Source organism: Rhea pennata, chromosome 5 (assembly GCF_028389875.1).
Source record: "Rhea pennata isolate bPtePen1 chromosome 5, bPtePen1.pri, whole genome shotgun sequence".
Lineage (NCBI taxonomy): Eukaryota > Metazoa > Chordata > Aves > Rheiformes > Rheidae > Rhea > Rhea pennata.
The window spans coordinates 20,527,511-20,550,635 of NC_084667.1; the positions used below are offsets into that span (position 1 = coordinate 20,527,511).

General features: G+C 38.1%; 1 protein-coding gene across 1 annotated transcript in view; it reads right to left on the reverse strand.

Moving 5' to 3' along the window:
* Positions 1–23,125, reverse strand: part of HSD17B12 (hydroxysteroid 17-beta dehydrogenase 12) — an 86,604-nt gene that overhangs the window by 2,510 nt on the left and 60,969 nt on the right. The window contains 3 exon segments of the mRNA XM_062576396.1: positions 6,152–6,217; positions 10,330–10,411; positions 15,641–15,675. Of these exon segments, the coding sequence (XP_062432380.1) occupies positions 6,152–6,217; positions 10,330–10,411; positions 15,641–15,675 (183 nt within the window).

Here is a 23,125-nt window from a genome sequence, read left to right on the forward strand (position 1 = left end):
AGAAAAAAAACATTAAGCCAAAAATGCTTTCAGAATAACCTGCAGATTCATCACAGAACTAAAATCAATGCTTGCTTTGAACTTGTTCTCACTCTAGGCCTCAAAAAAAAAAAAAAAGAGAGAGAGTGGGAGGGAGGGAGGGGGAGGTTGAAAAGCACCAATCTACTGCTATACAATCAGATAACGTATCAGATCTCACAAGCTTAGGAAGGCTGCAACTTCACGAACACTTTGGCAAATACCTAAGACATCCAAGGTTCTTCCGTGATTTAGTACAAAGAAACCACTACTGACCACTGATGAACACTGATTCATGCGTCTTTACAGCAGGTATTGAGAAGCGTCATTCTACTTCTACTCCACTAATGAATCTCAGAATAAGAACATAAGTTCTAAACTCCAGTATATCTTGGCAACTTTCAGTTTGCAAAATTTGCTCTGCCTCCCCAAATTAGTCTCTCCAAGAATGATGACCATGCACACTTATCTCAGAAACATTTGCTTTACTACCATTCTCAGAGGCATAACATGGGGAAAGGACACCTATTATTGGCTATTTAACCATGCAATGGCTGTACACATTTCAGCAGGAATTGAAACATCACAGACAGAAAGCGTTGTTAGGTCAGCTCATCCCTTTGCCTTAGCGTTAAGAATGTGCACTTCTTTCTATAAATAAGACTTAAAATATCAACATACTGAATGAGTCCACTTCCAAAAGGAGGAAAAAAGTCAGATTCCCAAATTTCAGAAATGTAAACAATTACCTTTGAAGTCACCAAAAGCCACAAATACTTAGATAAGAAAACCACTTATGTTAATGTAATAACTAGTTATTGTAATAACTAATTCCTAATAACTGTGCCAAATTTTGCTTTAACAGCTGTGAAGCTGGGACTTTCTCTTTGCTTTGTTTTTTTGGGGAAGGTTGGGGGTTTTTTTGTTTTTAAGTATTTTGCATTCAACAAGGAACTGTACAGACAATTCCTTGACTTTACTCACAGAAGTCTTGCCTGCTGTCAGCTTCAAAACATGCCTTAAAGTAACTTATGCCAATACAGCGTCTATTGCTCCCTTTAAGCACTGGCAATTCTTCCAGTTCTAACACTTTTTAAAATTGGCCAGTACCAAGCTGCATTCCTGAAGGTTGTATGGATGCAGAAAGTCAGATCTCAGGTCTTGAATAGACTTACTTTCACAAGTGCAGCATAAAGTCAAAATTGTGTAAACAAGCTATCCTATCACTTATTTTATCCTACTTTTAAAAAAACCAAAGCAGTTTCGTTCCCTTGGAACGGGAAGGAAGAGGAGGAGGAAAGTGCATAAAAGGGGAAATGGAGAAAGTGCAGCAATCAAAATTGATCTGTACAGATTGCCCTGAAAAGGTTTGAGTCTGGAGAAAGAGAGTATCACTAGCTGCAAGTCTGGTGACAGCACACTTCTGGGAATATCTGTGAATAGCCTGAGCCAGGCTTTATTCTGTGGTGACAAGGAGGCTAGGAGTGACTTAACACCTGCTATAACCATTTCAAGGATAGTTATGAAGATGACAGTCAAACTCTTCTAGTAGTGCAAAGTAAAATAAAAGGCAGAATTATCAATTTTAAGCTTAGGAGGTTCAGGCTGGACACTGGAGAGGTCTTTAGCAAGGATGGCAATGCAGCACTCAAACAGGTTGCCCAGAGAGGCCATAGCACTCCCATCCTTTAAGTTTTCCAAATTTGGCTGGACAAAGCCCTGGCTAATTCACACCTAGTGTTAGCAGCAGTGCCACTTAGAGCTAGATTAGCCAAAAAAATATATATACATATATATACATATATATACATATATATACATATATACATATATATATATATACACACACACATATATACACATGTATATTCCCTTCAAATGAACACTTCTGGGAGCTGACATTTTTACTCTTCCACTTTTACTATGTAGAATAACAAAGAATAGAGTGAAAAGGTGCTGATACTGACAGAAGTTAGAAAGGAGAGTAAAAAGGGCAAAGAACTAAACAATATTTTCAGGAGGGGAAAAAAAGAACAAGCATTTCAGAAGAGTCTGCAGAAGTCTTTCAGGAAGTTTTTCCAAAAAGCTCTTGAAAAGTCCTTGCAGTCATCTTCATTCCGTTTCACAGAATGGTTGAGTTTGGAAGGGACCCACAGAGATCATCTAGTCCAACCCCCAGCTCAACACCTTTTATTCTTAATTTCTGCTACAGAATCATACCTCTTTTTCTGCATGTAAATAAACACAGACTTTAAACCTATGCTATTACTGTGCTGATCCTGTAAAATTAAACTGGCCTGTTGGCTAGAAAGTGTATTTTGAGCTTAAAGATGCCTACGTTTCAGTAAAAGCACTATTCAAAACATAATTTCCACAGAGAAAGCATTCCACTCTAGCAATATTGATATAGCTTAGGCTGACCCTCAGAAATTAGCTGTACTAACTTTTTGCTTTTCAGGCAGTGCTATTCCACAGGTACTGGCATGGTAAGAGCTAACCATTTCAAATAGTGATCTTAACTGAATTTTAAGTGCTTCTTTCTGAAGGTTGGAGAGATGACCTTTGAAGCATCTAAAGGGGATGCAGTCCTAAGTACAGGAAGGAGAAGTATCAGCTACTCTTTACAGAGTACCGGTAATATTCATTAGTGGTTTATAGTGGCTTAAGCTGGAACAAGACTACAAGGACACAGACTGCAATAAAATTAGCATAACAAATTGAAGCTATAATGGCTATTGGTCATCAGGCCCACATAACTCAGCATGGCAGTTCACAGTCTACATTTAGGGACAAAAAAGCAGTGTGATAAGAAATTCAGCACACTTAGCCAACACCTGAGAGTTACAAAAAGCCAGCTTATCACAGCCTGTATTTTAGTTACAAACCTAAGTTTTGCACAGGAAAATATATTTGTAGATACAGAAAACCAAATTTAGTCTTCATCTGTTTGTAACATTAAATATGTAAGACACTGAAGACTTTAGCTTTTCCATATCCTAAGCTAGAGAGTCTTTAACATATTGGGGACATTCATACTGTGTATTACATTCAAACTGTCAAACTGTTTAGGTTTAATACCTTAAGCCAAGCCTGAGTTACTGGACTTTTTTTTTTTTAGTTTTGCAGTATCAATAGGTGCTGCTTTGTCATAGGTGCGCAAGACATGCTCCTTCATTCTCCTCTCAACCTGATAGAATATACTGTTTGGAGAGGACTTAGGGAGGAGGAGAATGACTGGTTATGAATACACATAGGAACAACTCATCTCAAAAATGTAACACTTTTCTCCTTGAAGCACCTGTATCTGCCTACATTCACACCGAGGTGTGTGCTGCTCTCAGTAGCTCTACCTGTCAAAAACACCAGAAATCAAAAAGATCTTGAACATCCTACCCTATACAGGAAGCTGAAGAATCACTCCCCCAAAGAAATATTAGTATCTGAATGACATTTCTGTAGGCTTTTCAAGGATGAAAGCATCTTCTATGGAAAGCCATTAACATTGCTTAAGTTTGTCAGAGGCATGCAAATTAGTAGAAGGCATCTCCACTAACAGAAAAAAATCCACAAACCCCATGGAAAGAATCACACAGCCACATTGCCACTGAAACAGTGTGTTGAAAGATCCACTCCCTCACACTTCAGTCAGTCTTGAGCAGAAAAGAAATTCTGCTGAAAGACTTACCATTATTATGAAAAGAAACACTTTATTCAATATCTAGGGCACGAGGTAGACAAGTAAAGCAAACCTTTCACCTACACAAAGCATCACTCCAGTCTACTTGGACATAAGTATTCTACTTAATTGGTATGACTTTATGAGCACAAAGGCATACCCTTCTCAAGCCCCAAAGCTACCCAATATTTGTACCTTAAGATGTAAGCGTTCAGCTGAGGATCCTGACTTGGGCTGTGTGATCAATTCTAGTATTAGAGGTGTTGCCTCCTTTTGATGCGGAAGTACTAAGAAGGTGCTGCATCCTGTCTTAGATTTTAGATGATTGAGCCAAAGAAGTTGCAAAAAACATCTTCCTGACTCAAGAAGAGGATCACAAATTCAGCAAGGGTCTCAAACAAGCTGAAATTGCACTTTTGACAAGCAGCTATGGTCAGATCTGTTGGTTACGAACATCACATCATTCCACTTTTGATCCACCAGTCTGAAATGTTCCTCTCAAGATGATCATGTTTGTACGCAGATATACTCAGCACACCAGCTCTGTAAGTTCCTCTTCCGTGCAGGCTGTTGTTACAAAGCCACTGTATGTGTGTGCACGCATGTGTGCATACACAAACACACATAGCTGTCCGACATGAAGTTAAATCTACAGGTAATACAGAACTGAACAATGCGGGGAAACAGAAGAAGTGATAGAGCAGAGTAAAAATGAAAAAAAGAAAACGACTATAAAGAACTTGTGTTGCATTAAATTCATCACCCCATTGCAGGAAGGTCTGAGGCTGGAGCCAGAGAAAGACTTGGAAAGCCTTATGGGAACTAGGAAGTAACAAGGATATACCAAATGCTGAAGGATGTTTCAGCTTAATCCACTTTAAGCATAGAGAGAGCACAAACCACACTGTATCTGAACGTGTTCACAGTGCTAAGTTTTTATGCATCCTCTACTGCCAAGAGCAGCTTTCTAATCAGTTGTTTTGGCTAAAGGTACTTCGCATGCTGCTACTGCACAGTGTCAGGCACGCAGAGAAATCACGTTTTGAGAGTTTTACAAGTTTGGGAGTTATGATCGGTGTAAAGCTATCATTTAATCTGTCCTAGAGACTGTCTTTAACAATCTCCCCTTAGAGAACTCTCAGGGACTCCCTTCACTAGCTTCCTCTCCCCCATTGACAATAGTCCTCAAAATAACCAATAGCATAATAAACATATCCTCTAAGAAGTTTAGCATAGGCTTAAATAAGATTGCCATTACTAGGTACTGGGAATAGCTCAACAACTGTCTTTTCTAGCACAGTCTAACACAATCCCATCTCAGGAAACAGGGGCAGGACATTTCCTGGTAATAAGTTCTTGTTTTGGTAAGCAAGTCTTATGGGGAAAAAAGTCCCAGCAAGTAAAAAAGGTAATATAGCCATAAGTTGGTAATAACTTCTACACTTTTAATCAGCAACAAAAAAAAAAATCTATGCTCACATATTCAATGATTACTTAAGTAACACAGGCAATTTTGTGCCTTATGCGTAGTAGGGCCCTTGGAGATCCTGTGGTTAAGAAGCACCATACAGAATATGAGGCAAAGTGACAGGCTTGGACATAGGCTAACTGTGTTTTACAAAAACCCATACTGAATTAAGGGGGATACACAACTATCTTTGCAGTACAGGTAGTCTTGTGCCACTTTTATGAAGACCTGAGCAACTACTGCTCTTCAGAGCAATGTATGCAATGAGTAATGAGAAACTGAATGGTTATGATCCATAATCAGACAAAAATCTGGAAATTTCAGGGAAATTTTAGAAGCAAGCCCTAAGGGCATATGAGAAGTGCTATTAAAGCAAAATCTTGTAAAACTGTGAGACTGGCTTGGTTTACTCTCATGTCCCTACAAAAACAGTTAAAACCATGGTAGGCAAATGAGTGGCAGGGGAAAAAGCAAAACTCACTAGGAATGTGGAATCCTGTATTAAAGACAAATTAAATCAGTCCATTAGATGGAAAGGTTTTTTTTTGTTGTTTTTGAAAGTTTTTTCCTTACTTTCGCTACCATGCTTACACTGGCAGTTGATTCTCTGAAACTGCAGTGAGCAGACTGCTGCTAACTATTCTAGTGTGCAGTATTACCCATCTAATATCTGTGCAAGGGCACTCAAAAATACATTCCAGGAGATTAAGTTCTATAAAAATGCATTCCATAGAATTACTGACAGGAACAGCTTTATTGAATATTTCTTACTTACAGGCATAATTACCACCAGTAGCTTAAAAATAAAATAGTTACTTTCAAATGTATTGTTTCAGAGTAACTTCAGAAAACTGCTAGTAGGATCAAAGGAAATCCTTACCCTTAATCTGCATCACATTCACGAATAAGAGAATATGATGATTTCTTTTTGTTACCAAGACACCAATGTTGCTGTGGTAACCACACTTACATGAAAAAACTCTACTCACCTGCACAATGATGCCCTTGCTCTTGTATTCTGCGTGGAGGCCTCGGGAGAAGTAATCCACAAAGGCCTACAGAGGAAAAAAGGGAAATGCACAGCATGCTACACATTAAAATGGAAACTATAACTTGTAGTGGTTTAGAAGCATATTTGAATTTCTATTTATAGTTCCAGTCTTCAAAATGAAAAACTCAGATTTTCAAAGAAACTCTGTAGATTAGAGCAATGCTATCTGAGTAGAAATCCTAAGCTTATGAAGGTTTTTACCAAAATGAGACTCAATTTAAGAAAGTAAGACCCTTTATAATTCAAGGGGAAAAAAAACAAACTAATTTGTTACATTAAGTCCAGTTAAAGAAAAAAGAAAATAAAACTTAGTATACTTTATCTGTGACCTTTTCTTTTTTAATAAAAGACATGGTGTTTAACTACTTTTGTCTTCTGCCTTTGCATTACTAGTCCTAAGCCCTAGGACTAGGGCTTTCTGGAAAAGAAACTTCCAGAAGTTTGGGAAATTGCAAGAGAAAGCAGCTAAGGAAGGAAATGAAACAGCTTAAAAGGTGGATGCTTGTACACATCTTCAGGACATCCACATATCTGATACAGCCATCTCCATAAATGCAGACCCACATGCTTTCTTCTCCCTTATCACTTACTCTAAAATAAAAGGCTTGCCTTATGTCATGCTAAGGAATTTAAATCAACATAGATCCCCACACCCCACCGAGTTCATCTAAATCATCTTTCCATTCTGTCCCCCTGATACCGGTGGGACAAGATACAACGTTCTATCGTGCCTTGTTCTAGTGAAGCCATATAGAACGAATGAAGTACCCTCCACCGAAGGATCTAAAGCATTTCTTCTACAACTAAAGCTAAAAATTAGTAAATAGATTCAAGTATTTAAGAAATGAGAGTTCTAAAGAAAAAAGGCTATTAAACAGGAGCAGCTGCCTCAGACCTGCGTCAAAGCAAATAGTCCAACCTGTCGCATCTCTTTCATAATCCTTTTTTTTTTGTTTGTCACTAGTAGATTAACAGAAGCCCTAGTTGAAACCAGTGCTTTCAGTTTGCACATTCAGTATGTTGGCTATTCAAGTTATGCTACAGAACTTACCCGTACACAAAGCAAAGGAACATTCCTATGCTGCTGGGCTATTTCTATAGACACCTCTCTGAGCATACACAAGATCTGAAAGAAAACTAGATCTTGCTGTGTAGCAAATAGGTCCTTTTATTCTTCAAATTGCATGTACAAGCTAGAAGGAGGCTCACTGAGCCAGATTAGCCCACCTTCTGTCAACTGTTCTTTCCTTCTTTCCCCCCTCTAGTACAAGTTTTTAATGAAATCTAGTTCTTAACACTGGGTCCCTGAAAAAGCAGGCCTAAATGCTATGACTTCAGTGAACCAGACACTCCTCTCATAACAATGTAAGCAGCTTGTATACATGTGTGAACTGTTTGGGGCAGTACCTCAACACAGCTGCCAGATTTACATTTGTGATAACTACACACCACAGTATAATATGTACTCAATGATCTATCAAAAATAAATGAAAACAAACTTATTTTCTGTAAATCAAAGTTCTCTGATCACTCAGAAAAAGTTCTATTCCTACTTGCCTGGGAGTCCTAAAATCAGTTACTGCTTTTCAAATATGCAAGACTGTATAAAGAGACTGTCATCTCCACTGTTTGCAAAGAGCTCTGCCATAGAGAAAGTTCCTTTTACATGATCCAGAACAAGTATTTATCCATGTCCATTGTCCAAATAAACTTCAGACTTTTCTTCTTAATGGATTTATTCAACACAAGTCAGAATTTTTTGCCTCCAGAGGCTCAAGCTCTCCAACAGCATCTAACTTTAAAACAGTCTTTTAAAAGTTATTTAGATAATTGCCCCTTCCCCCCAAAACATAGTAAATTAAAATCACTTTCTTCTCCATGGAGATCCAATAACAAACCCAAATGCTTAAGACATGGGCAGGGAGATGTAAGGCGGATCATTTTTCACTTCTCACTAATATTAATATAGGCAAATAGGAAAGCCTGACAAAAAATAAGAGCTTCCTTTAGAAAGGTTTCATTTCATTGTAAAATATGGAATTCTCCACAAGAAGGTTAAAGAGTTGGATAGCATCTGTTCCTGACAATTAGCAAAAGCCATTGACTTATGCCTGAAGGATAGTATGGTTTAAAATCCTTCCATATAGATATGGAGGGAGGGGGTTAGGAAACTGCAGATACAGTCTTTCTATTGCTACATTAGGGGAGTCACTTTCATGCTTACTGATCTTGCTTTCATAAAAGATGAGCAGTGCTGAGAATAGGCAAATTACTTATCCTATAATTGATTTTCTTGGAGGGGAAAGGAGGAATTTGAGGTTCTCGTTGAAAAAAGACTAACCAAAGCAATCTAAGGCATATTATCACTAAAATCAGAAGCTCAAATCTTCCTATAAAGCTGAAGGCAATGCCACAAGGAAAATGACTTTTCACATTAAAACAAAGAACTGTGCTCTCAGGGATCAGCTACTTCAAGAAGAAATGTCAGCTAGAACTCTAAATCAGGCTTTCGTGATTTCTAAACTTAAATATCCCTTCCCTCAGCATGAATAAAATTGTAGTGTGCATCAATTTGTTTCTGGGAATATGGAGATGTTACCAAGATACTAAAGGAATCGTGGGTCTGTTCTAACATAAATGACACTGACTGAAGGTTTCCTCATGCTGTCAGGCTTCTGCTTAGATTCTGAAATCCTTGAAGTATTTCAGGTTAATTGCGAGATGCAGCTGAAAAAGCTGTAGCTTCATACTGCTTGAATACCAGTGTAAATGTTTCTCTTGCATTTGGCATGGAAGAGGGTCTACTGCCTATGCTATCCAAAAACTGACAATTTGGAGAGGTCACCAAGAACCAGAAGACCACTAATATTACATCCCTCTTTGAAAGGGCAAGAATGACTTGGTTAGCTTTACTGCAGTCCCTGGAAAGATCATAGAGCACATCTTGGAATTCATTTCCAAGTATATAGTAGACAAGAAAACACATCAGAAACTGTCACAGATGTACCAACAGCAAATTATGCTGTTGCTTGAACAACCTGATGGCTTTTTACAATGGAGTGACAGGCTTTCTAGATGAGAACATAGTAGATATCGTCAGTAAGATTTCTGACATTGTCTTCTGCAGTATTCTCTTTTGGAAGCTGAGGAGAAATGTCCTGAAAGAAAAAACTGCTGGCTAGACTGAAAATCCGCTGGACCAGCAAGCTCGAAGGATCACGATTAATGCCTTGATATCTGGCTGCAACAAGTTGAGAACCCCACAAATCAATATTGAGGCCACATTGCTCAGCATCTCCATCAGCAGCTTAGACAAAGACAGAGTGCACCCTCAGGAAGCTTGCAGGTGACTAGACTGGACGTAGTGGCTGACAAAAGAAATTGAGTTTCAGCCCAGAGGAACCCTGATGAACTTCAGGATTACTAAACTTCATGAGGTTTCTCTACTGGGATAGAGAAATGCAAAGAACCGCATACAGGGTTGCATAACCCCATGCCTTAAAATTGGCCAAGTAGCAGCCCTGCTGCAATAAGTCTGGAAGTTATGGCAGACGCCAGGTTGAACATGAGCCAATAATACACTCTCCTTGCAGAAAAGGAAACCACATGCTGGGCTACTTTAGCAGGAGATCAAGGCAAGTTGTCTCTGTTTGGCATTGGTGAGGCACCTGAACTCCACCTTCTCTTACCAGAAATACAAAACTTGAGGCAACTGAGTAGGACAAATCTTTGCTTCCAGAAAGTAAAAGAACCCTACTTAAATAACCTGTTTTCAAAAACATTAGGGGAAGTTCCAAAATATCAATATAAGAAATCGTGTTAAAAAAAATACTTTGTCAATGGACTTCCTCTACCTCATGCTAAGCTTAACTTCCTTGGTACCGTTTTTACATGAAAAAGTAGCACATGTGATGAAGTACACAGAATAGTGGTTTCCATGACAATAAGCCCTTCCCATTTTTCTCTTGATCTTCAAGTTTCCAGTATTGGCAAAGTTTTAAGTTAGAGACCAAGTACTTTTAGTTCCTGAAAGCACCACTAGATGGACACCAAAACATTTCTGTAATGTTGGCTGGATGTTTGACATTTGATTTTAATGTGCAAAAGAACATTTACCTTCGTTGCAGAATAAAGAGACAGCAGTGGAGTTGGATACATCCCAGCAGCTGAGGAGATATTCAGGATTACTCCTCTTGATCTGAAAGGCAGTGAAGATATTACCATACAATAAAGAAAACATTTCTCATATTTCATAAAATTAGTGCAAGCCTGAAGAAAATCTTTGGGAAGCAAATGAGATTATGAAGATCCATTTTTAAAAACCCCAACCAAATTCTAAATTGAAATTTACTCATATACTTTTCAGTCAGGATAAAAGTATTCATGGGCTGGTATAAATGTGGAATAACTGCAGAGTCAATACAGCTACATCCAAGCAAGAGAATCGTGCTCTACACATATTGGGCTACATTCATGCAGCTTTGCATAGTTAAGTTAGCGTAAGTCCAAAAGGCAGCTTCTAAGTCTTGGCTAATGTGGCAGAAGTAGCAATAGAAGTGGGTTTTTTTGTTGTTGTTTGTTTTTTAATGGTTTACATTTTGATAATCGCTTCCACAATAAGCTTAAATTCTATACTTCATGATGAGCCTTCAATTTAGCAGCTATCTGAATCTACTGCTCAAATAGAGAAGTATTTTCTAATAGATAAAAGATATTCATCAGATGACTGCAGAGGTTGTTTTATAGCTGTATTACAATAATATATTTGGTATTACACACTAATATTTAGGTAAAGGCAAGAATCTGACAACAGTTAAACATCTGCTCTGCTAAACGTTTTTAGAATACATGCAGTTAGGACAGAAAAGAGACTCCCGAATTTCCAGTCCACTGACTGATGTTGAGCATGTCAGTTTGTGCCTAGCTTTACATACGGATAGAGATATGACTTAGTACAAGGTAGCAATAAAAGCTAATATAGGCAAGTCAGGGCAAACAAGTTGCCAAAGGGTGCTAGTAAGAGGCCTAACAGTGAAAGCTGCTTCTCTGCCTCTTCTTACCTACCAGTAAATTCAGTGTTTACTTTCAAACATATGACTAAATATTCCATGTTTACTGTGGAGTGAGGACACACACACACACACGTAGCTGTCATACAACTGAACTGCTACAGATTCACATACAAGTTTCTTCATTATGTTTGTTCATCTCTGGAAACCCTATGCTGCTGCTGCCACAATGATTTGAATAGTCATTTTAAAAACAAGCAGCTAGGTTTAAGTGACCATTAAAGTTAGAACACTGAAATTCTTTGGGAATCATTATATTAGGTTCCAAATAAGGTGGCTTCTGCCATGATTCAAAAATCAAATCTGTGACTGATTCATCCCTAGAACTGTGACTGTTGACATGACAGAGAAAAGAATCATTTCACAATTATCCAGGATTTCAAAGTACTTTTGCCAAAGTTGCTAGTGTTTTTCAGAAGTTATCTGCAAGGCTCAGCTGGTGAATGGATTAATACATGATATGACAAAAAGACCACAAACCAATCCTGAATTTTCACAACAGCAAAATGTTAACAGTGGATGCCAGAAGTTTTTCATTTGAAGACAGGTGATGCTTGATGTTTATTCATGAGCTCAGATGGAGATTAGCAGTGAACTAAGCATTCAGGCAGTTTTTAGAGATTATCCAGATTGGAGGATACTATAATGGAACTTCTTTAAAGACCTCAGACCACTATGTGAACAGGCTACAGAATGTCAGGTGAAAAAAAAAAAATAGTAATAAAACCAACGATGCATACTGAAGAAAATAATGTGAATTAATCATGAGTCTTGCTAGATTTTAAATCCTCTATCCACACCCTTGAAAAACCTGAACACTGTTCATGAAACAGTCAACAAGGAATTCTTTTGTGCAAGTCACCAAAACCTGCTAAAGATTGTCATGTTAGGGATTTGCAGGGACAGATGCAAAATCTTATATTACTCTTTCTATTCCTCCAAATATGAGAGAATTATTTAGAAACTGATTAGATGATTTCAGAAGGGAGAAAAGGCAGAAAAAAAACCCTCAGACATTGAAGAGGTGAAAAGATTGGTTCAATTTAGTTATTTAAGAGACTATTAAGAGAAACCAAGAGAGATCAAGATCTTGATTTACTCATCCCATAATAAAAGTCATCTTTTGTAACTGAAAGACTGAAATTCAGATCCAATGAAAGGAAGTCTTCCCACATTCAGACAAACGAGTAATTGCCACAAGACTTAACTGAGGACAAAACCTTAACAGCATTCAAAAAGGGGTAAGCATTTATACGGATAAACACAGACCTCATGCTTTGGAGCACAAACACAAGCTGAAGCTTTTGAGGCTGGCTAGCGCTCAGGCTGTAGGGCACAAGCCAGTCTCTAGCTAGCCAGCCTAGCTAGACTAACTTTGCAGCAGGAATAGTGATGATCATCTAGGTGCAGCGAATTAGCACTCTGGTCCAGTAAAGGAGACACTCTAGAAAGTCTTACAAATTAATGGCAGCCCCTTGCAAAAACTTCATGTACTGTCAATGTAGCAAAGCAACCAGGCTTTTTGAAAGAAAACAGCCCTAACCTTAAAAGCTCATAGCTCATTAGATAAAAGAAAATCAAGATGAGTGTGTGGGTGGGAGTGGGGGGACTTCTAATTAGAGTAATTACAATTTTGCTTCTTTTGGGAATTGCAGAAGTGGAATTTCAGGGAGGATCTGCAATATGAAAGTTTTGGTGCGGCAAAACAAAAAATGGCTGCATCCAACTCAACTATGTTCTTTTTAAAGTTGGTTAACATGAATACAGATACGTGGTCTGCCTAACACACCCTAACACCTCCCTATCATACTACCTTAAGCAGTACAGTGTGACGGATGCTATATTTAGCCATCTCACTGTTGCTATGACAACCACCGCCTGCTCCAGCTGTATGCCAAGTGGAAAGAGCAAGCTTCCTCTGTAATGTAATTATGCACTTGCTACTTCCCTGGCAATAAATACTATAGTTTGACATTGTCTAGAAATAATCAACTGATTTTTCTTGCTCCCAAAGACATAGAGGCGCAATTTTTAGTTCTATGAGTCTCCCACCTTAGGCAGTAACTTGAAAACTTACAAAGTTGCAACACATTTAAGTAATAGGAAGAGCAGATTATAAATTGTCACTTTTGCAAGAGTTCAGAACACAGGAGAGGAGCCACAGCAGAAATTCTAAATGCCATTACTAGAAATGGCATTCATCTGAAGCTTGTTTATTGGGAAAAAAGTATCAGACATACCATACCACACAGTTGTGTTGTCCATTTGCAAGTCTCGATATAAAATATGCGAAGCCTGCTCTCTACTTTTGCATTTATCTTGTAATATATCGCCATAAAAACAATATTCAAATCCATAAATGTACATGGCACAGCTGCAAGACACTTCAGTGCGCTATGCTATGTCTATCTGCTCGACAAGCTAATCTCCTTGAACAACGAGGAGTAACAACGGGATTCTTAGACTGGTTTTATTCTTACAACAGCCTGGGCTCCTTACTCCTAGCATACAGTCCCATACGAGAAGTCTATGGTTGGCCCAAAGAGCAGCTGAGTACAGCAACCATTCATTCGTGCTCTTGGATTCACTGGACTTGCATATCCTGCTGTGGTGACAGACTCTTAGCAGTGCTAATGGCCTGTAAGCTATGACTATGAAGGAGTTGGCAGCTGCAGACACTGTTTCTGTGCCCTGCAAAGTCAATTGACTTAACAAAACCAAACAGAACATGAAAACTTTATCAAACATTTTTTCTGGGGCAGAAACCACAGCCAACATTCAAACGGAGTAGTTATTTAAAGTGGCTTTACACAAACAGAAAAAGTTCCTAAAATACGTAAATATTCCAAGCACTCTTAACCTTTTCTTTCCAGATTGCTTCTTGAACTTTTATCCTTAATATTCTTCTGGCAAACACGTAGTTAAGAAAAGCGAGGGGAAAAAAAACAAAGCCAAAAAAGGCATGAAGTGTTTTGTTCAAGGGTATCAGAACCGAAAGCCAGCACAATTCTGCTTTACTGCCTTTCATTCAAATCATCTCATCCAGTGTAATGCTTACAGAATATCCTCTGCATGTTTTTGTTAAGCAGAATATACAACATTTGTGTCCTAAGAGGCTGAAGAGATCAACTTCAAACAGATAATTACAGCATTTAAGATGGATATTTCTACAGAAGATTTTGGAAGATATTTCTTTAGATAAAGAATAGATAGATGCAATAAATTGTTCCAGTTTCAAATTTTCAAAAAATTTGTAACATTAAATCTTTAAAGCACAGTGACTTTCATCACAACATCTTCACAGGACAGTGGTTTCATGAAAGACAGGTCCTTGTCTGTCAACTACAGGACAAAGAGTAATTTTTGATTTATGAACCCTGAGTAACTACCATCTTTGTACTAGGATGCTCATTCTCTGCCAGAGCTTTATGGGGTAATATCACATTCAGATGTGAAATATTTGGTCTGCATCTGTATCAGGTTAGCATAATTGAATCCTAATATGTCATGAGGGCTCCCAGATAGCAGGTGCCTTGTAGCTTTGTATTTATAGTATTTGTAATTTTGTATTTGAAGTTAATCTTTGTCAGATTTGGATGCTTGCCCCATACGTACTCTCCTCTGCTAGTATTTACTTGGAGATAATAGCATAGTGGCTATGACACATGGTTCTACACAACTTTCCTCAGTTCTGCAAACGTAGTTCATATGTGACCTAAAGCAACCTCCAGCAAGCCAGGGTTAGCACCGCAACAGGGACAGCTAACATCATGGAGCAGTCAACATCAGTTAGAAAACAGCCTGGAGGGACTGTGCTGAAATCCTGTATCTTCACTTTCACCTGGGAGCTGGCTAGGAAGTCAGTACATGCCGTTAGCAATGAGAGTGGTGTGAATTCTTATTTTGAAGAACTGGTCTCCAGTTCTACTTTACCAAATGATCACAGACTTTCCTCAATATACCTCCTACTGTATAATGAGAACATATTCTTTGCATCCATTTTACTTACAATGACTTAGAGAAATAGCCTTAAGAAGGTTATTCCCAGGAACTGTAACCACCCCCTCAGAATAGCAGGTTGTTGAGTTAGTGCTGATGAGTCAGACTGGCTTTTTAATTCTGTTCTAAAAGGAATCACCACAACAGTGGAGAAGGGAGAGGAAAAATAAAAAGGGAATCGAGTGGAAAAGGCTTCCACCGTCTGATGATTCATGCACCACCAGCATGACTCACCCAGCATTACTCTGCCATTAAAACATGGAGACTGGACTGATTAGTCACAGTAATGAATTTTTCAAGAAAGGATTCTCCCCTATAAATAATGACGACTTTGTCTGGATAGTGTTAGTGTGACTCACCTTTCCAGCATGCCGGGCAGCACCAATCGTGTCATCTGCAAAAAGAAAACATTTGTGATGGCTGAGAAGGCAAACACCAGACAGCTACGGGAGGGAAGCCTCCTTCCTCCCAGAAGCAGCTGCCACCCCCTCCACCCCAACCAAGACCTGGGGAAGCAGAGACCATACTTTGCGTAGGCAGTTTATTTTTATTCTACCTGGATAACTTGGCTCTGTCAAACGATGTATGCACTGAATCTGGTGAACTGATCCAGCTAGTAACAGAGTAAGAGCAAATAAAAGTGCCTCCACTACTCTGCAGCCAGCATCCATGACTTCTAAAAGAATACTAAAACACCAGAGTGTTTTGATAGTACGTGTATGAACATTCTCCCCCCCCTAGAAAGGCTTCTATGTTCCTCAAGCCTGAGTAAATTTCTCACTTATGCCAAGACTCCAGACAAAATCCAATACATTCGAGCTCTTCTTTCCAAATTGTTGGTTTTTTAAGTTAAAAAATAAACTGTGGAGCATCACTAACACTGGACAGAAGGAAGAAGTGAAGACAAGCATTCCAGCTTTGATAACTCAGCCAATACACCTTACACTCAGATGAGCCTCCTTTACTATAGAACGTTAAAGCTTACTAGCATTAACGTAATAGTAGTTACTTACTAGAAATAAATCAAAACAAGTTTAGTTCACTTACGACCATGCACACCTTCGTGTAAAAAAGAAAAAAAAAAAAGTACTACTGCAACACACATGGAAAGAGTTTGCAGAGGTTACTGTGTCAGTAAGAGGTTCTGAACATTCCAACTTTTCAGCAACTTGGTACAAGCATTATATTGCATAAAGAAAACATGCAATACAAAACCATTCCTCACTGATAACAGATGTTACATCCCCATGAGGAGAGTATCCAGGCAAGCTTCCCCAGTGCTCTAAAACCACCACCATCACTATGGCTTTGAGCAAACCATTTACAACCTAGCTGAAAAACTCTCCAGAGGAGTAACCCTAAACCAAGCTTCCCAGTTACGGACAGATTTCTTCAGGAGTGCTTCAACAAGGGAAATCAATCAAGCCTTGACTCAAACGTTGACAAATTTTTTAATTACAGCATGAAATAGATATTTAAGGATGACAGCAATTAGTACTAAAAAAGAATTCATTTCCATCTAAAATTCCTGTCTATAGAAATAACATTGTTCTTAAGGTTCAGCTTGCACCAACTACTATGCTGCCTCCAACCTGCCCTATTAATACATGCCATATCACTGACAAAGACAAGAAATATGAATTTTATCATCACTTTTCATATCCTTAAAATAAAGTTTTTCAAACTTCTTGACAAAACAAGGAGGAAGGGATAACAGAATACAAATGGCACCAAAATGAAATTTTATCAACTGCTGAAACTGAACTACCCTGATTGCTTTACACAGGACATTTGAGTCATGTGAGACAAATCAGCATACACAAGCTGCAGGAGTATAAAATCCCGTATTTATTTTTGTGAAAAGGAAACAAATCTAAATTACTGGTACAGCAAGCTACTCACATCAGTATCATCACTGCATTAGTTTTTGCATATGGTTGAATATGGTTTTATTATAAAACATACCCTTTTAGGAATAAAGGGAGGGGGAAATCACAAAAGGAAACAAATTTCAGTTGATCACCGTTCACACAAAAGGAGAAGGGCAATATTCTGTATTTTACTGGTATTTCTCATTAAAAATAACTTCTGCCATTGAAACGCTACTCAATAACTTCATTAAGGGACTACATTCAGCAGTTGAATAGACCTTACTTTCATGAAGTAGGCTACAACATGCTTGACTCCTAGCACTGCCCTCAGAAGTCAAACCAAGTTTTCAGAGTTGGTAAACATCACCAAGTTAAATAGATCTGATGCAGCTTCAAAAAACCCTATGACAGTAAGTACACAAGAGGTTTTTCCACATACTAATGTGTCATACAAATATGAAAACAACTATCATTTCTCTTAATGTTAAAGGATAAAGAATGATTTGGGCTAGTTATCAAGACTGGCAGATCTTTTATCTACTGCAAGCTATATGATCTTCACCACAGATTGCTTGGCAAAAAGCAGCATACTGTTTCTTGCCTGTCAGGCCGGTGTAATGCTGCATGTCATCTCCATGGACTGACATGTGGACGTGGACTGCAATTGCTCTCGCTTAGGCAATCGAGAAGCGGTCTGAAAAAAACAGCACAGGATCTCCCATTGAAACGCATAGAGGATCATATCTGAAACCTTGTCCTAAGTCCATACAAATGCATTCATGGTCTGAATCCAAATTACAATGAACCACCAAGCAGCTCTAACGTAACTCCGGTTTATAACTGCTGGTTACTACTGATATCTAAAGGAGAGCACAGAAAAACATGCAAAGTAATTAGCAATTATTAATGATTTATATAAATTAAGACGTTATGGAGCCATTGACAGCTAAGCCACAATAATTAAGTACACAATATAGGTAGAAATCAAGAAGTTTCTCCCCAATAGCTTTTTGTATTGGATAGTCTGTTTCTAAATTTCAGCTGAACAGGAGCACAATTCCCCACTTCCCCACATGGAAAAGAAAGGCTGACAAAATTTGTAATACCACCTGCATATGTTTTCCATTAAACTGTGTACTTAGAAAGAACTTCAAGTGGGCAAAAGTGTTTTTCCTACCTGTATTTTTAAATCTTGTGAAGAGATATACTAATATTTAATACCCTTATGTATAGTAAAGATACTAATTTGTAAAAGAGTAAGTTAACAGAAGGCAGCTTCCTAGTGTCAGTGTCTCCTCACCTTGCCAAGTCCACACTGAGACTGTTCCATCAGTGCAAGAACACTATTGCAGAAGCGCCACTAAAGCATTCCTCAGGCATATTCAGATCATTTGGCAAATTTATACATCACAAACAGTTTGTGCCACTATGTAATAGACAGTTCAACAACAATCAGATGTGGAACTAAAAAATACTCAGTGTTTCCCAGATAAAGCATCTAAGTTCTACCTAGGTCTTGTTTAAGACAACCAGTTCCATAGCAGGGTGTATTTAATAAAAGCAAAAGTATTGCAAGGCTGAGCCTAGGGAGATTAGCACGTAGGGCACACAAGAACTGCGAGGGCTCCTTTCTCCGAAGGCAATCTAATAGAAGAAAGTGAAAGGCAACCTAAAGGAGAGGTGGAGAATGACAGAGAACCCTAGCAAGAGCCCTTCAGTCAGCAATTACTGAACTCTTTCTTCCAAACATTTTTCTGAATAGATTTCTTGTTTCCACAGAAACACTTTTGCTAAAGTTTAAACCAGGAGCGTTCCCAAGACTATAAAGGCTTTGACCTCCTCTTAAACATAGATAATCTCAGATAAAGTAGCCAGATGCTACATAAAGATTTTCAGCTCAAAGGAAACTTGTTATTTTTCTGAAAGTTTGAATTCAAGTGAGAGATGATTTTTTTTGGAACAGTCGTCTTAATGCTGGAAGTTGCTAATTTTTTAAATTATATGTAGTCTGATAAAAAGCTAGGCTTAGCACACAACCATGAAAGTGGTCATGGGTTTCCTTTCTCCCCTCCCTTCTTTAAACTGGTTTCACACACATGCATGTAAAACAGCACACAATGCTACCACAGAGTTTGGAGTATAGATCCTTTGTTTTGGCAGATAAAAAGGACAAGGGCTATGTTATTTTTAAATCAGCTTCCAATAACAAATGGATAACTTCCGGCAGAGATTCATCACAAAGCATTTCATTCTTTTAAAGGCAATTATCACTTCTTGGTGTCCACATTTCTGCAACAGCATTTATTACGTGCTTGTAAACACTGGTATCGTATGCCAAGTTGTATTGTGCATTCTTCTGATCCATCTTCCATCTTTTAAATTTGGAAAAAAGGAACACAACTTTCAGTCTAAGAAACAGACGCTCCTGCTCCAGATAAAAAAGCACACAGCCACATGTTTAGATATATGTTCTAAAATAGGTGGTACATTGAAAGCTCCTAGTAAAGGACTAATATATGGTTTGAATTTATAGTAATCTATTTGCAGTGGTTTTTATTCAAAAAATTAATCTTCTCATTCTTGGTGATCCTCAAGTTCATTGCTCTTTCTCACTGATTCAAGCAATAGATCAGGAGCAATCTCAGAGGAAGAAAAATCATTTTTAAAGTTTAGATTATCTAAAAGTGACAGTCACTCATACTAACAAACTGTAGGAAAAACTGACGTAAAAATTCAAAGTTACTTTCACATCTTACATGCCACACACCTGTTAAAGCCAGAAACACAATACCACAACTCTCATTCAAGGCAAATTATTCTATAGTAAGATATTACGACTACAAGTCAGTCTTTTCACTTTCAAGATACATCACTCTGGAAGTAAGCCTATACAACTACAATGGATGAAGCCAGAGAACTTGGACAAGATTTTCACTTGTTCACTCAGCTAAAATCTTTCAGATTTTATTCAAAAATCCAGGGTAAAGTTACAATAACTAAAACAATCTAACTTTTAAAGATAAACAAAACTATGGGCACACCCACACATCTACAAAAACATGATTGCTACTATAAGCTAATTCACGGTGTCTAGGCAGAAGATTCTCACAAGTTCAAGAGCACTGGCGATTTAACAAATACTTAAACACCACTGCATATGCCACTGTTGAATGCTGATCTTCCTCATAAGGGTACAGAATGGGACTCATACACTGTAAGAGTAACTTTCACAGTCAATTTAATGAAGCATCTACAATTAAGGTTTTGTAACACATCTCAATACAATTTATTAATACACCTCATACCATTCTTGTTCAGCTTGTGGTATATATTTGTAAAAATTTAAAAGTAAAGCTAAAGTTAATTCAACAGAAACTGATGCAAAAGTCTATGTGGCAAAGTCAGTAACCAGAAAGGCACAAGGTGTACAAAGGGAACTACCAATTCAACATACTGAAAGCCTTAAGCATCTTCAGTTACTTGCCTTGGAGTAAATACATTTTTAGTAGCAAGTTTTCCTCTATTTAAAGTCTCAACTTCAGATTCCAACTCAAAAGGGAAAACTTCTAAAATAAGCATTTTTCCCCTTTATGTACAAAAAACTACAAATAGAGCTGAACTTTCTCTTTTCAAGATTTGGAACATGTATTTGTCTCTAGATCTACAAAAAGCTACAAAATTCCAGACTTTCCTAAACTTCACCAAGACCAAGATACACAGTTTGAAGTAAAATCAAGTGCCATCAAGTGATGGAAAGCATCCATCACAGTATGTTTCCTTTGTCTCATGTGTGCAGTCCTCTTAGGCTCAAAGTCACAAGACACAAAAGAGCAGCTTCTAATTTCTCCCTCTGGACCATGTGAATGACATTCATGACCACCTTCACAGAACATTGTTCCTCTTCCAAATATTGGCAGCTGCACTTCTCTGTCCTTTACAAACTTATTGGTTTTATTACATACTCTACTAAATCTGTTCTCCTCCCTCCCTCACTGATGATTATAACTTTGAATATAAATGAAGAGAAATCTCCTGATTGGAAAAAAATATACACAAAAATATACACATATTCTTTTTTCATTAAGAGGGTAGTTGACACTAGATCTCTTTCTCAGTTCATCACAGAATATTTATATATTTTGAAGTCTTAAGCAAGTTATAAAGCTTCTCAAACAGAACAATGATAAAAATCCCCATGTAAGGCGTAGGTAAGGTGATCACGGTAAAGATGAGCACAGACACTAATGCATGTATGTGTATGTAATGGACTCTCCCACTTTCTCCATTAATGCCATCTTCCAACCAAACTCTGGCCTGCAAGCCTGCAATTTATATTCCCCCTACAACATAATAGCTTTCAAACCAATTCAGCTCCTTGCTTAACCAACCATTAAGCCAGCACTCCCTCAACTATTTAGTCCCACTCATTTTTCAAGAGAACACAAGTTTATGCCTCACTCCCAATGCAATTCACATATTGTGATGCTGCAAACAGAAATAACATACTTACTATTTCTCACATACTAAGCATCTCTTGAAAACTTCCAAAGGAGAGAGAAGTGCTCCCCAAAGCATGCAAGACTGTTCCCTATGCTCATTATCTATCCATTTTTTTTCCTCTGGACAGCAAGTCTGGCATCTTTAGCTTTCAGTACATTAGTCCAGTCCAATCAAGCTTAGTTATTTGTTCAGGTGAAATCAAGGGCTGCAGCATACAAAGGTGGACTGAGAGAGGCAGATGCAGTTGATTTAAAGGAACTATAGACAAAAACAATAGCCAGCAACGACAATCTTGGCTTGTCAACATTCGCTGGTTAGTGAAGGACTTTGACTTACCTTATTCAAAGTCAGAATTCTGGTTAGTTTGGGTCTCAGCAGAAAGACATCAGAAATTATAATACAAGCTGACTTTACCTGAACTGCCACCAGCAATCATTGAAGTTTTTTTTTTTAAATCTCCCCAGAAGCTCAAAGTGAAATTATGACAGGAATCATGAAACTTTGCTTACTACTAGTCTTCTTCCTCATCTACTTATCAAGTCAATCCTTACACAAGGCTGTATTAAGCCTTATGCTTTCTTGAAAAAAATACTACAAACAAGTTCTTCATTTTATTTATGGCATCAGGACCCAAGACACTTTTGTATAGTGAAGAGCATGAAGAACAGTAATTTCTGCACTGTGCATCACCACAGAAATAAGACATCTCCAGGACAGTTTAAAGATTTTTAATTCTTTCTTTTAAAAAGAACAAGTATTTTTTTATAGGAGGTGAGATTTCCGAAGTGTATTACATGATTTCAGGCAGTTTGTCTTCAATAGTTTAAGTGGTGCTTTAAAAGCAAGTCAGGGCTGTAAGAATGCATCCTGTCAGACAGTTTATCCCTAAAATTGCAACAGTGAGGGGTTCTGGGACTACCTAATCAGCATTCTGCTGATATGATGAGAAAGGGGGCAGAGAACAGGACTTTTGGAAAACATCTTTAAAAATTCTGACAAGGAACAAGTCGTCAAACATTAGGGAAAGTCAGACTGCATTAGATTATCTAAGGTTGGGAAACAGTTGAACAGTACAAGTCAGACTGATTATTTATCTGAAAGATTGAAGATAAGGACTTATCTCTCAGAACAGCCCCTTTCAAATGACGCACACTCGAGCAAACTTCCAAATACACACACAATATGGGTCAAGAGTTAAGTGATAAATGAGTACTACCCTTAAAAAATGCTTGTGTGTGGTAACAAAACAGACCATAAGGTTCTTGCAGAATCAAAACTGTGCTGAATATCCCGACTTCCCCCCTCCAAGCCTAGGGAGTGTTTTAGCCAGAACTCAAGATGATTCATTTGGCACAAGTGCCAGAAGAGTTATAGCATCCAACATAGGTGTTGCTGGTGACACATGGAGTAGGCTAGAGACAATAGGGGATTTCATCACATTTTGATCACCAAAGAGGTTTTGTCCCAGAGGCA